Raw genomic sequence first — 16,196 nt, 5'->3', positions numbered from 1 at the left:
ATAGCAAAATAAGGAAATTCTTGATCAGCCCCTGGATATTGGGACTGACCATTTATCACCTTTACATTTTCTCGTGCCCGAGACAAGTGTGGGTCCCTGAGTTGGGCAGTACCAAAATTGTCATGGGACACCTCAAGTTCTGGTAGGTCAGACACCTCCTGCTGACCTTCAGTGTCACCAGCTAACACAGTAAGAGGCGAGCTAGTTTCTTCTGGGACAGCGGCTATTGCTGGCCCACCACAGTCCGGGTCGAAAGGTTCAGGATCCATTTTCGACAACCTTTCACACCCATCCTGCCCTTTATCTTGGTTTTTCCACAGGCTCCAGAACCCAGGAAAATCTCTTCCAAGAATGATACTGTGGAACAGGCTCTGCACTACACCGACCTGGTGACGGACTACCCCACAGGTAGTCTCGATGGGGACTTCGGCTATTGGGTACTTTCTGATGTCACCATGAATGCACAAGACCCCCACCGTACGTCCATTGTATTGGGCAGGGTCCACCAGAGTTGCACGTATCAGGGTCACCACACTACCAGAGTCCATGAGAGCAGACACAGACTGTCCTCCCACAGTTACCACACACATTGGAGGATCCTCATCCGTCGGCAGTTCGGCTAAACAGGCAGGTTGAGAAAACAGCGAGACTTGCCGGACACTGCTACAGTCCATTGGCTCACTGGTCAGAGGGCAACGTGCAGCCACATGTCCCATCTCATGGCACCGCCAGCACCGTAAATGGTATTGGTCGCCATTTTGCGTTTTGAATCTAGGGAACATGGTCCCGGCTGCCTGCTCCCCGGGCATACAACCTTCCAGTCCAATCCTCCTCACACCCCTATTGGTGGGTATGATCCTGCCAGATTTCGGGGAGGTTGGCCGTGAGGGTGTCTGGAGGAGTTCCTCAGTGGCCCGATATCTCTCCACCAGGCAAACCAGCTCCTCTGCCGTCGTGGGCCCTGCTTGGCCAACCCAGCGTTGGATTTTAGGAGGAAGGGAGCGGGTGTACTTGTCCAGCACTACCCGTTCTACCATCTTGGCAGGGGACGCTTCTTCTGGCTGGAGCCACTTTTTCACCAGGTAGACCAAGTCATGCATTTGAGACCTGGGTGGGAGACTTTCAGAAAAAGTCCAGTGATGTACCCTTCCGGCTCGTACATGCATGTTTACTCCAAGTCGGGCTAGGATTTCTCCCCTCAGCTTGGTATAGTCCCTGGCGTCAGTCTCACACAGATCATAATACGCCTTTTGTGGCTCCCCGGTTAAAAAAGGCGCCACGACATCTGCCCACTGTTCTCTTGGCAGCTTTTCTCGTTCTGCAACCCGCTCAAAAACATGTAAATATGCTTCCACGTCGTCTGTGGATGTCATCTTTTGTAGCGAACTCTGTACAGCAGCTCGTGCAGTGGGTCTCACCTCTTGGGTCACAGCAGCAGACTCTGTCTCCGGTTTTTGAGCAGCCAAGGCCTCACTTAACGCAGCCAACTGCTTCATGAACATCACATTCATCTCTTGCTGCCATTTTTCAGAGGCCTCCATTGCACGCTGTTGTCGCCTTTCAGCAGCCATCTGGGCCTGTCCAAGCAGCTTAACCAGGTCTTCCATTGCAGCCGCGTTTGTGCTTTGTTCTCCCACCGCCTTCACCCAGGACATCAGGTGATAGAGCGAGGAAAAAAAAAAAAAAGGTATCTGTCTCTTTAAGAGCTGTTTTAAACTGGGCTTGCCCGCATCCGAAGCACCAAATGTGGGGGAGATAGGCTCAGCGGTAGCAGCAGCGGACCCAGACAGTCAGAGACAGACACCAAAATCAGTTTGAACAGGGTTTTACCCCTGTGCGTTTATTTTGCAAAAAGGTTTAAAGGTGCTGGCAAACAAAATAAACAGGCCTTTACTTCAGGCAAAAACAAACACAAATACCTGCCCGGCTAGGCGACTAACTATACAGAAGCACTCTGTCTATACGTGTGGCTTGCTTCAACCACACGGACAAAACAAATCAACAAAAATACAAGCTGTGAAGCACCCACTGGTCTCACCAGTTTTCAGTTGGATGGACAGGACCTGGCTCCACCACTCTCCCCCAGGAACTGCCCAGGACAGAAGTCTGGAGAGGCTTTATAGGCCTGTGATTAGGCCTAACTGCTCCCACCTGTACATGAAGGCTCCTTCCTACAGTGGGATGAGAAGGGGTTAATACAGCCATATGCTTTACTACAGCTCTTGAAGCCCTCACTCACCAGACATATGAGAGGACTCTGGGGGAGATATAGCGTCCTTCCAGGACTTTTCCTGTCACTTTCTTACAATATATATATATATATATATATATATATATATATATATATATATATATATATATATATATGGCACACATGGTTTACGGGAAGACCTGAGCCTGTAGTATATAAGGGTAGGATAAGGAAGGAAAACACTGTCCATAAATGAGAGAATGAACTAAAAAGTCACTAATATTAATAATAATAATAATAATAATAATAGTAATAATAATATTATATTGTATTTTATGTCTCAGCTGCCTCTTTACTCTGTATACAATCCGATGAACTACAAGACGCTCTGACGTCTCATTGTGTTGTCACTCGTGGAGAAACCATAATCCGCCAGAATACGGTGGAGAAAGCGGCCGATGTTAGAGATGCCATGTCCAAAGCCTTGTATGGCCGACTCTTCAGCTGGATTGTAAATCGAATCAACGCTTTACTGAAACCAAGTACTGATCTAAGGCGAGGATGTCACTTTATATATTTTATATTGTATTATTGATTGTATTATTAAATATTATTATATATTGTATTATTATATATTATTATATATTGTATTATTATATATCATTTTATATATTGTATTATTATATATCATTATATATTCAGCCTGTCCTGTAAACGCTGAAGATAGATTATTTTCCTTCCTCTTCTCTTTTCTACAACTTAGGCCTGGTTCTGTGTTTGGTATTCTGTACGGGGAGTCTGCATGGGGACCCCCGAACGAAATACCGAACACATTGACAAGCAGTGAGCAATGAAAACACTTGGACCCCATAGACTATAATGGGTCCGTGTGTTTCCGTGTGGTGTCTACACAAGTCATGTGGAGAGGAAAGTAGTTCATGAAGTACTTTTCTCTCCACATGTTCCGTGCGGATTTGCACAGAAAACACACGGACCCCATTATAGTCTATGGGGTCCGTGAGCTTTCATAAGCTCATGGCTTGCCAATGTGTTCGGTATTCCATTCAGCGGGTCCCCATGTGGCATCGCAAGCGGAATATTGAACGCAGATGTGAACCAGGCCTTATATGCAATGTTTTGTTTTTTTTCCCATAAAACAGTTACAAAACACCTAACACAACATAGAGCAAAAGGCATTTACAATGTAAGGAGACTGTACACATTTATGGTCCCACTAGTAATGGATTGTTATACTAACATCTATATGACTAACGCTAGGTTCACACCTGTGTTTGGGTTTCTGTTCTTCATGTCCACTTGGGGATCCAAAAAAACGGAAACCAAATTTGCTTAAAAAGCAGTTACCCCTCTATGAGGTCCATTAGATTTCCACTGTGTTTCTGACTTTTCTCTTTGCATTTTTCAAGCGGATTTGGGGACGGAATCTCCAAACGGAATGTGAATCTAGAATAAGTGATATCAAACCAATATTATGTCACAGGGCCGCCATCAGGAATTTTGGGGCCCCATACAGCCTAAGTGTCTGGGCCCCCCCCCCCCCCCGCCGCCATTTTAAAACTACTTTAATTTGTGACATACCCATTATGTATTACATTTCCCTTTATTTAGCAGCTTTACAAGGCTTAATCAGATTCTATTTGCAGGTAAAATCTGCTACGTGTGACCGCCTATAGAAAGCCAACACCATTTATAAGAGCCCTCCTAATAAATCCTCAGGGCTTATTCACATTGCGTTTTTGGCCTCCCTTGCCGGGATACGTTGGTAACCAGTCAGAATCAGCTGTCAACTTATCCCTGCACGAAGAACTGGCCATTAAAAAAAAGGGGGGGCCTGCAGTTCTCCGTGCAGGGATAAGTGGGGAGCTGATTGTGACTGGTTACCAACGTATCCCAGCAAGGGAGGCCAAAAACGCAATGTGAATACTCCTTTAAAGTGAAAGTCCCACCCCCAAACAGGCTGCTATGCTAGTAACATATCAGCCTACATCATTATTAATACAAAGCACACATACCTTTGGAGCTATTGTGTGCTTTGTAGTTCTCCAGCTAAAAACTTATATATTATATATTATTGCCCCAGTTCCCTCTCCGCAGTGCCGCACACCTGATGTCCCAACAATCCCCCTTCCCCCCCCGTCCACCTTCTAACATCTTTCCACTGCCCCCTGTACCCATACCTCCCAACTTTTGAAGAACCAAAAGAGGGACAAAATGTGCGGCAAATTTAGCCCCACCCACTGTTATGTTGACTCCACCCATTCTCATTAATTTTTCATGTGCCTGCACACAGTATAATCCTCCTACAGTCACCCGTACATTATATGTACCCCCTCTATCTCTCCCCCAGCTTCATATACACCCTTCATCTGCCCCCAGTTTCATGTCTCCCACCCAATCTCTGACCCCAGATTCATGTCCGCCCTTCCATTTCTGCCACCAGTTTTATGTCCCCCCCTCCATCTCTGCCCCCAGTTTCATGTCCCCTCCATCTCTGCCCCCAGATTCATGTCCCCTCCATCTCTGCCCCCAGATTCATGTCCCTCCATCTCTGCCCCCATATTCATGTTCCCTCCATCTCTGCCCCATATTCATGTCCCCTCCATCTCTGCCCCCATATTCATGTCCCCTCCATCTCTGCCCCCATATTCATGTCCCCTCCATCTCTGCCCCCATATTCATGTCCCCTCCATCTCTGCCCCCATATTCATGTCCCCTCCATCTCTGCCCCCATATTCATGTCCCCTCCATCTCTGCCCCCATATTCATGTCCCCTCCATCTCTGCCCCCATATTCATGTCCCTCCATCTCTGCCCCCATTGTCATGCCGTCCTCTCCATCTCTGCCCCCATATTCATGTCCCTCCATCTCTGCCCCCATTGTCATGCCGTCCTCTCCATCTCTGCCCCCAGTGTCATGCCGTCCTCTCCATCTCTGCCCCCAGTGTCATGCCGTCCTCTCTCTGCCCCCAGTTTCACGTTCCACATTACACTGACTGACTTACCTTCTCCTTCGTTCCCTCGCAGCTCTCTGAGCGCCTCTCTCTCACTGGCACACAGTTATAGATGCGATGTGACGTCATCACATCGCGTCTACAAGCCAGTAGCGGAGGCAGCGAAGCGAGGAGCTGACACAGGTCAGCTCCTCGCTTCAGCCGCATATGTGACAGCGAGAGAGGCGCACAGCGGCGAAGCAAGGAGCTGACCTGTGTCAGCTCCTCGCTTCGCTGCTGCCGCCGGCTACTGGCTTTTAGACGCGATGTGATCACATCGCGTCTACAAGCCAGTAGCAGCGGCGGCGAAGCGAGGAGCTGACACAGGTCAGCTCCTCGCTTCAGCCGCATATGTGTCAGCGAGAGAGGCACGCAGCGGCGAAGCGAGGAGCTGACCTGTGTCAGCTCCTTGCTTCAGCCGCGTATGTCTTCAACTCAGATCTGCGTCCTCTGGATGCAGATCTGAGTTGAAATAGGACATACACAATGACTGCTACGGGCGCCAGGGGGCCGGCACACGGTAGCGGGCCAAAACCGGGCCCCCCCATTTTTCAATTTGGCCGGGCCCCTGACGCCAGTACCAGTAGTACTGGCCTATCGGCGGCCCTGTTATGTCAAGAAGTTCAGAGACGATACCATGAAGGTTATGCTTCCATATTCTGGTCAAGTTTTCTCTTGGCAATGTTCTACCTTTGTGTTGGTAAGGAAAATCCATATTCAGCATATAGTGTACATGCTGAATACTGCTAATAGTATAGACCTCTCATCTTGTCTCTCCTTTTCCTGCCTACATTCGTACTGTATCTACTAGCCCTGTGCCTTCTATACTAAAAACTAATCTATCGAGCGCCGCTTATCTCCGTGGGCTGTGCCTACTATACAGGCCACCTCTATTCAAGGGAATGGATCAGAGTTGCAATGCTACACACAGCCCATATACAAGGGTAGCACTGTGTCTCCCTGATGATTGTAAGTCTCCGTACTGCCTATGTAGGCACACACTCTCCCTGATGTGTACGATTATCCCCGACCCTCGTCTATAGTCTCTCACTCTGCCAAATCAGTATCCCTGCACTATGCTGAGGAGGCCCAATAGGCCGAAACAGCTCTGTCCATAGCTGGGAATCTGTTCCTTTTGGAATAGAAATACTAATTTGGCAAATAAATCCGCATCATGATTAATTAGACTTTTTAACTGAGTCATGCATGATGTTAAGGAGGCTGCCCTCTAGAGGGCGGCGTACAGAGTGCACTATTCTCCTAATTACATCCTGGAGAATAGATTTGCATATTTTTTTACCTGGAAATAAGCAGACAAGTTTATCTAACCTCATATAACATCTGACTCGTAAACTTTCCCTATGGCGCCTTAATACAGATTCGCTCATTTTACCTCCTTTGTCAGAAAGTCGTTGCGACACAATTTACAAGCCTGTGTGAGATCGCTTTGTGACTGACTTAAACACGATACATGAAATGTATTCAATTTGAAAGATTATTCCGGCAAATAAGATAGAAGTAATAGAAGACAATGACGGCCATGTGTTTGATCTTGCAGCGAGGAGGACGCCGGCTACAGTATCGGGATTCTTGATATCTTCGGCTTTGAGAATTTTAAAAAGAATTCCTTTGAACAACTCTGCATTAATATTGCAAACGAACAAATACAATTCTACTTCAACCAACACATATTTGCTTGGGAACAGGTAAGAAAATAGAATTTTACTATAAAGTCTTCATTAACCCCTTCATGACTTGTATGACTGCACATCTGTATCTGTAAAGACGACGGAAATTTTTCAGTTCTACTGGAGTTCCAAAAGTAGCGGAGCCGGCAGATTCGACTATTTTCAGGATTCCCATAGAAGTCAATGGATAGATCTGCACATACGGTAAGTGGCTACCTCTCCACTCACAAAGGTCACGATAGAGAGGTCTCGAAATAGGTAGGAGCAGAATTCACCAATACGCATACATAGTATGGTGCTATCATTTAATTTCTGATACTATATTAAGTTGCGTTCCTTATAATGTTAACATTTTTTTTCCAGACTCTGATCAGATCTTCTCCATGGCAGATTCCATCACATTTGGTTTGGAAAGGAAAATATTGTTATACATGCCACCCTGACTACTGGATGAAAAATCAAAAAGTGATGACATTCCACTAGGACAGGGGTGCCCAATACGTCGATCGCGATCTACCGGTCGATCGCAATGGACGTATAGGTCGATCGCGAGATGCAGCCAGGGATCCCCGGTGTCTGCTTGTTCACAGTGCAGGCTGAGAGTCGACTCTCAGCCTGCGCTGTGAACAAGCACTCCGGACACTTGCAGGCCGCTCTTAGGGATGGAGGGGGCTGGGGTGCTACTTGTTCACAGTGCAGGCTGAGAGTTATCTCCGGACACTGGCAGGCGGGGCTGCCGCAGCCCCAGCCTGCCAGTGTCCAGAGATAACTCTCAGCCTGCGCTGTGAAGAAGCAGACAGCGGGGATCCCTGGGCGTCCACAGAACGCCGCTGTCTCCTGCTCTCACGCTCCGCCCGGCCCCACCCACATGCCCGACCCCGCCCACAGACACACCCCACCCCGGTCACTGGCCCACCACGGCCCCGCCCACAAGAAGTGGGTAGTAGATCTTTCGACTTGGGCATGTTATAAAGTAGCTCACATGCTGACAAAGTGTGAGCACCCCTGCACTAGGATATTCATTATTTCACCATTACATATTCTATATCAAGGTTTTTTGCAGGGATTGTTCTACTGATGATCTATACTTAGGATAGGCCGTCACTATCAGATCGGTGGGGTCAATGCCAGATAGCCCACCAATCCGCTGAAGGGGCTATGGTGCTCTGGCAAATGCTGCAGATTATCTCTTGCTTACTAGGAACACTTCTGTACATTTTGTAATGTCTGTGTGCAGTCACTGTACTTGGCAATGAAGAGGCCACAATGCTTGCTAAACCCCCGTGCCATTTTGAAAGCAGATCCTGGGGTGCTAGAAATTGGACCCTCATCTGTTACTGACAACTTGCCCTAAGGATGTTGTAGGTCATCAGTATTAAAATCACGAGAGTCTACTTTCAGTATATAGAATTCATTGACTGGAGTATAATTTTAAAGGGGTATTCCAATAACACAAGTTACTACCTATCCAAAAGATATGGGGTAACTTTCTGGGTCTATGGGACATGGGTGCCTTGCACCACAGTTGGGAAGGGAGTGGGAATCGTGCATTTAATGGGACATTAATAAGACACTATAAGTTTAATGGGACCGCTGGAAGACGGCACTCTGCTATCTCCTGCGGTCACATTGAACTAAATGGTGTGACGTGCCACGCCCGACTTGCTGATCCTTACAAAATTGGGGTGCAAAGCAATTTTTTGATAAGAGGTTAACTTTGTGTTGCTCAAAAGCCCCTTTAAGTCCCAGCTACAAAGTGACAACCACAACCTGTAGGGATAAGATGTCTATATCGTTTATGATGCTGCCAATAGTTTTACCCTGGCATATCCACTACCTGTAAAATTATCCTGAACATATCGTGATTGGGACAAGCAAACTTGCAAGAGGGTGTATGACGATGTACATATACGCGGATTCACAATGTGCCCTAGTCTTATCTCTCCATTGCAGTAAGCGCCAACTTTCCCAACAAGTACCCCCTGTTAAATGTAGCGGAAAACAATGCCAGGTCTTAATCGATATCAATTTTTACCACTTTTAACCCAAAAGTAATAGAAATATAGATAAGTAGCAGATTCACAAAGATCAAAACGGATTCTTCATTCCTCCATTAGTAACATCACAGATGTGAACAGAGCCTTATAGTCTAATTTATGTTCATACCCATTCATTTCCAATGAAAAGCGCTTTCCTCGTTGGATTAATCAGGATATCTCTATGGCAATTATATTGGAACATATTCTATTGTTCTAAGCACCAACAGCTTGCAAATGAGCTACATAAAGCCAGGCTATGAACAATTTCATAGCTAATGTAGTGTGAAAGCTCCGAGCTCACATATATACAGTATGAGGATGACAAGGCCCTGGCTGCAGCACTCCTATGTGCACAGGCAAAGCATTTACAATGCAAATCCTAATTTGTACATTTGCATTTCTGATGTATATAGCTATATGTAAGTGATGTGACCTTTGGAATAGGTCACTTAGAGGAACGTGCCCTGTGTACATGGAAATCTCTTCGGCGTTGCTTCGTGGCATGGCACTTGTACTTGCTTGTCATGTATTACAGTATTAGTAATCGATAGAATAATTGATCATTTCACTTCCTAGTTTATATCTTTTATTAATATGCAGAATGTTTGGAGTGTTGCATGCAGTCTCACTGCCACATTTAAAGGCATGAACATGCCGTCCAATCTGAAGGCGGCATGTTATAGAGCAAGAGGAGCTGAGCAGATTGATATATAGGTTTGTGGGGTAAGATTTAGTAGAACCTGTCATTTCTCTATGTATTTCTCTGTTCTTGCCATGATTAGGAGGAGTGATAGATAGCACCGCCTACTCTACCATCCAATGGGTGGTCCTATCAGTGATTGACAGCTATAACTGTATGCAGAGTAATAGAAACAAAAAAGAGACAAATGAATATATTACAGGTTCTACTGAATCTTTTCCCACAAACCTATATATCAATCTGTTCAGCTCTTCCTGCTCTATAACATGCTGCCTGCAGATTAGATTGTATTTTCATAATGTCAGGTTCCCTTTAAATGAAAATTCATTATTCTTACATAGGGAGGACTGTCTCTAGAATGGCGATTAGACTGTAGTATCTGTATATGGTAGCATCAGTATTCGTATCTGCAACCGGCCATGGTATATAACAAGAGAGTACCATATGGCACCAATAACACTGCATAGTCTTAAAGGGAGTCTATCACCTACCTCAACTCCTTCAAGCTGCCACCATAGTGCTGTAGGTGCTGTGACATGCTTACATATCACACCTTCATTATGTTTCACAGTCCCGTGGAAGCATAGAAAAATACATTGTATTAATTACGCAAATTAGGTATTCAGAGCACAGGGGCATTCCCAGAGATTCCCGAGCACAGTTTTCTCTGTTAAAAGTACGCCCCTTTATAGCTTTATGTCACCCCATAACCAGTTGAAAATGATTGTCCCACTTCTGTGACGTCATCATCTACTCGGCTAAATCTTGCACATGCGCAGTATGCACTTGTAGTGTCAAGTGCATACGACCATATTGGACTTATCTGGCTATGCACTTGCAAGATTTTATGGTGCATATGCAAGACTTAACCAACCAGATGATGACATCGTAGCAGTTGGACTATTGCGATGATAGACTCCCTTTGAACAAAGATTTGATAGGAAGAAATAGGTGGAATGTCCCAGTGCTGGGAAGATTTTAGAGATGGAAGTCACCAAGTGTCCAGTAGAGCATATATAGGTGTGGCAGAAAGGGAATCTCCGTGGTGCTGAGAAAATCATATCATGTCGACATCAATGTTATTTCTAAGAAAATGTTCCCATATCTGGATTCTAGATTTCCATCTATCAGATGATGAAATGTATATTTATATAATTTTTTTAAGAACGAATATTTAAATGAAGATGTGGATGCCAGAGTCATCGAGTATGAAGATAACAGGCCACTATTGGATATGTTCCTGCAAAAACCAATGGGTTTACTTTCCCTTCTTGATGAGGAAATTAGATTTCCTCGGGCAACTGATCAAACACTTGTAGGTATGTACTGTAGTATTGTTATAGTTTATACATAGCGGGATAGTCATGGCTTCAGAATTTTCAATGCTCACCTTTGAGGAATTAGTGGATTTACATGTTCTAAACCCAAAGCAACTTTGATGTATTTGGTCTGTTCTTTTTCTTTTTTTTTTTTAAATGTAGATTGTGAGCCCCACACAGAGCTCACAATGTACATTTTTCCTTATCAGTATGTCTTTTTTTGGAATATGGGATGGAAATCCATGCAGACACGGGGAGAACATACAAACTCCTTGTAGTTGGTTTTTTGCCCTTGGTGGGATTCGAACACCAGGACTCCAGCGCTGCAAGGCTGCAATGCTAACCACTGAGCCACCGTGTGGCCCTGATGTATTTGGTCTGTTCTGTGCCAAAAAATAATGCATGAAGAAATTCAGTTTATAACACAAGTGATATCTCAAGTTATAAGATAAGATAAACATTTAATAGTCCCACCATAGTCCCACTACGTAATATTCACACTCACATCAGGTCAGTAAGAGTGGCTTCAAGCAGCAAGGAGATCAAATGCAGCTGTGATGTTATGTCTACTAGCTGAACTGCTCACAGGGAGGGGTAGTGAATTTGTAAATCAAACTACACAAATGAGGTCAATGACCTGAAAATAAACCTGTGACTACCACTTGGTTTATACAAATTTCATAGGTTCCCTATCGTCACTGTTATAGAGAGTATGATCATCATATTGCTCCCCAGCAGGCAGAAATGGTACAGTCTCTAGCTGTCCATGTAATGCTGTGCTGAATCAAAGAATCTATAGCATAAAGTAGAGAGAGAGAAATGTAAATATCAAGATGGTGTCAGATCAGTGCAGAGGAGATGCCTAACTGTGGGGATATGAGTGCAGTATGCATAAAAGAATTTCAGAGTGTGACAGACAATCCGGTGAGGGCGCGGGGATGGAAAAAAGTGTTTTCACTATACTGCTGCTTTATATCAGTTAACATTGTCTCAAAGCATTTGATGTCATTTACAGAAAAATTTGAAGACAACTTAAAATCCAAGTATTTTTGGAGGCCAAAGAGAGTTGATCTGACATTTGGAATTCACCATTATGCAGGAAAGGTAAAATGTCATATAAGATACAAGTTGTAGCAATTTGTAAAACTATTTGTATTCCTATTGTGAAGGTTATAATCATGTAATGTATGAAAAACATTGTTATTCTTGAAAACTGAATGCTAGCTATAGTTGCTTATGCTTGAAACTGGTATAATGTTATATGATAAGATGGCGCCTGTATGCAAGATGGGTGCAAGCAAAACAAAAGCTTGGCTTGCTGCCAGAAGAAGCTCCCCAAGGTTACCATGCAGGACCGGGAGTAGCTGGTTATATATGGCACTGCTTAAACTTTTTCTGTTTGATTGAGATGTATCATACTGATCAGGAATGAATATGAAACTTACGTTATTGTGATATCACTTCCTTTCTCTGCTACTATTTAACCCCACATTGTTTTAATAAAAGTGCGTCAGTATTTCCTCCTTGGTTGAGAGAGGAACTAATACCAACATTGTGTCTGGTGTCACTTCCTTACTGCTGGCACTCAGCCTAATTAATTTGGATGATGACGGTTTACCAGAGTTATTGGTCAATTAGTCATAAACACGGCTTTGACCTTATCACTATTAGAACATTCTTGTATATACAGTTCTTCAGAGCTACACATTCATGGAGTAATACATGGTCCAACATATCCAACACATCTCAGACTCCAGATGAGACAAATTGATATACTAACTATCCTATTTGTTCCTATGAGAGCCGCTCTTGGAGGGTGGGACGTTGTGAATTACATCGCTTCAAAGCTTTTGTTGTCACGTTGTGATATTGTATTATATTGGTTCCATGACAAATTGCATTGGTTATCCAAAATGAAGACCCGTTAAGTCTGGTCATATCAGTACGTCGCCCCATTTCTACTTTTTTCACTTCTGATGTTCTTATTTAGTGTAATATTGTTCCACGTAATTATTCAGCTTCATTTCCATTCCTTTTGTTTTCTACCTTCACGTCTTATAACCTCGTATTTCCATTTAAATTACATTTTGCCAGTTTCTCATTATATTCACTACTCTTTGTAGAGGTCAGAAGAATTGAGTACATTTCCAGACATGATGTATAAAATTATAGCTAAAGAAAAATTACTGCGCAGTTACCCACAATTACTGCCATATATCTTAGCTTAAAGGGGTTAAATGCTATTGTCAAATACCCTACAAGTGAATACTGAGTCAATAAAGAGGGTCAATTTTATCAAGACCTTCATGTACTTGCTTTACAAGTAGCCTGTAATGGGAATGTGTAATACTTCATTTCTCCAGTGGAGGTGCTGAAGAGCAATTGAACACTTGCTGCTCGGTTCCCCCACAGAGTATGGTTTGTTACTGGGAACTCCACCTGCAAATCACCCTATCATCAGCTTATTGTGGAACATCAGCACTACAATGAGTCATAAAAGCCACGAGTATATTGATGGATGTACCTTCTGAGATTAATTTCACCAGTTCATTATGAATAGAAAGTGCTATTCTTATATTCAAGGGTCTTTTCTGACATCACACTCCCAGGGAACGACTGATATCTCTAACTGAGCCTCAACAGTCACATGGGGTGTGCCAACATTATGACATTTTAGTGATATTGTTGTGACTGGAGATGGATGAACTTCTCAGAATTTGTTTCTTTTGGGCTCACATGGCTCAGGTCCCAGATTTGTTTTAGGTCAAATAAGTTCAGTACGAGCCACTCCGTAAATTGGCTATAAAACATAGTGTAGAACACTGTCAGGACTCCTAGGAACCTATCTATAAAAATACTGTATAACACTGTCAGGGCTCCTAGGAACCTATCTATAAAACATAGTGTATAACATTGTCAGGTCTCCTAGGAACCTATCTATAAAACATAGTGTAGAACACTGTCAGGGCTACTAGGAACCTATCTATAAAACAAAGTGTATAATACTGTCAGGACTCCTAGGAACCTATCTATAAAACATAGTGTAGAACACTGTCAGGGCTATCTATCTGGCTCGGTCCTAGGCCCCCTGCTCTTTTCTCTCTACACAGCCCTCATTGGACAAACCATCACTAGATTTGGCTTCCAGTACCATCTTTATGCTGATGACACCCAATTATACACATCTTCCTGTGACATCACCCCTGCACTAATACAGAACACCAGCGACTGTCTCAAATATCTTGTCTTCGCTCTATCTGAAACTAAATCTCTCTAAGGCTGAACTACTGCTGTTTCCACCATCTAATAGATATGTCCCTGATATATCCATTGCAGTCTCAGGCCTTACTATAACTCCTAGACAGCAGGCCCGCTGCCTCGGGGTCATGTTTGACGCAGACCTTTCCTTCACTCCCCATATTGAATCACTCGCATGTTCATGTCATCTCCACCTCAAAAACATCTCCAGAATACGCCCTTTCCTCACCAGAGATACACTAAAGACACTTATTGTCTCTCTGATTCATTCTCGCCTTGACTACTGTAACTCCTTACTAATTGGTCTTCCCCTCACTAAACTCTCCCCTCTACAATCTATTCTGAATGCAGTGGCCATGTTCATCTATCAGGCTAGACGCTACAGCGATGCCTCTGGTCTGTTCAGTCGCTACATTGGCTGCCTATTCATTATAGAATAAAATATAAAGTTATCCCCCTCATCCACAAGGCTCTCCATAATGCCACCCCTCCATACATTTCCTCCCTCATCTCTGTCTACCGCCCAACCAGTGTTCTCAGTTCACTCAATGACCTAACACTTACATCCTGTATTATCAGAACCTCCCACGCTGGTATACAAGACTTCTCCCGAGCTGCACCACTTCTCTGGAATGTTCTACCCCGGACAATCAGATTAACTCCCAACTTCTACAGCTTCAAACGCAAACTAAAGACACATCTTTTCAGACAGGCCTATCACAATTCCTAATGTAAACCCTTCCGTACCGTCATTAGAATCCCCAAAATGTAACCCTCCTCTGTTCCGGCTCCCACATTACCCCACATGATATGATGCCATTTCAGGCTAACTTTATATGTATTTTTTTATTATTATTATTATCCATAAAACATAGTGTATGACACTGTCATGGCTCCTATGAACCTATCTATGAAACATAATGTAGAACATTGTCAAGAACAGTGAAAGAGACATTATTATACTATGGGATCTCTTAGTATCTCAAAGTATAACAGGTGGAGGACCAGGGGTGATGTAAAAATTTTTTTAAAAAAACATACTCTTTGCTTCTTTTCGGTCTCTTTGTGGTATCCAGTGCTCTCTCTTGGCATCTTTGGTGACATCATATGCCCGGGTCATTGCTATTGCCTGTGATTGGGCCTCAGCGGTGACATGGGCACACAGTATCATGACATCATGATGCTCGGCATGTAACCTCTGAGGCCAAATCACAGGACTGAGCAATGACCCCGGGATCATACCGTCACCAGGAGAGCTCCGGACTCCACAAAGAGGTCCAAAAGTGGTAAAGGAAGTTAGCTATTAATGTTTTTTTCTTTTTACTTCGCCTGGGTCTCCACATGTCTTCCACTCTGTGGAATATTTAGGTTGAATGAGTCAGTTCACACATCGCTAGTTGTGACAACTGAGGCTCAAGCACAGACGTCTGTGATCCCCTGGTGACTCGTGATATCAGATAACTGGAGAGGACTTCAAGGGAAGTTAGGAAAGATGAGGCAAGGTGAGTATTACATTTATTATGTTTATTATGTTGCATCTTGGCCTCCACTTATGATACTCTAAATTCTGAAGAGACCCCTAGTTAAAGGGGTTGTCCCATCACAAGGATCCTATCTATACTGCTTGATAATGTGGATGTAAGACTTTTCCTAAATACACTGCTTCAGCAAAACTGCTTTGTTTGTCCACTATCTTACTTTATTCAATTCATTTTTGACACAGCCCTTGACTTATCTGCTCAAAAGTCAAGTGATGTATCTGCTGCTCTCAGGGGGAGGGAGGAGGGGCTAAGTGCAGGGAGTGAGCCTGTGTATCCAGCTATTCCTGTGTCTACACCACATGACCTAGCTTCCTGCTCTCAGATAGGGGAGAGGAGCTACTTGCATTTCTGAACTCATCTTCTGTTCTCCCAGTTATCAGGCTAGCTAATTCAATTGTGTTCATTATGGCAGAGACAAGCAGTCTCTGTATGTAACACAGAATGGAGTTG

The 16,196-nt window shown here is 44.0% G+C and overlaps 1 protein-coding gene across 1 annotated transcript in view; it reads left to right on the top strand.

Moving 5' to 3' along the window:
- MYO3A (myosin IIIA) overlaps positions 1 to 16,196 on the top strand; it is a 151,793-nt gene that overhangs the window by 80,174 nt on the left and 55,423 nt on the right. Inside the window, exons 17-20 of the mRNA XM_075271731.1 lie at positions 2,536 to 2,746; positions 6,760 to 6,907; positions 10,794 to 10,947; positions 11,963 to 12,051. Of these exons, the coding sequence (XP_075127832.1) occupies positions 2,536 to 2,746; positions 6,760 to 6,907; positions 10,794 to 10,947; positions 11,963 to 12,051 (602 nt within the window). The remainder of the gene's footprint in view (positions 1 to 2,535; positions 2,747 to 6,759; positions 6,908 to 10,793; positions 10,948 to 11,962; positions 12,052 to 16,196) is intronic.

Source organism: Leptodactylus fuscus, chromosome 4 (assembly GCF_031893055.1).
Source record: "Leptodactylus fuscus isolate aLepFus1 chromosome 4, aLepFus1.hap2, whole genome shotgun sequence".
Lineage (NCBI taxonomy): Eukaryota > Metazoa > Chordata > Amphibia > Anura > Leptodactylidae > Leptodactylus > Leptodactylus fuscus.
Note: the sequence above shows the minus strand (reverse complement) of the source record. Positions and strands in the feature narration are given on the sequence as shown.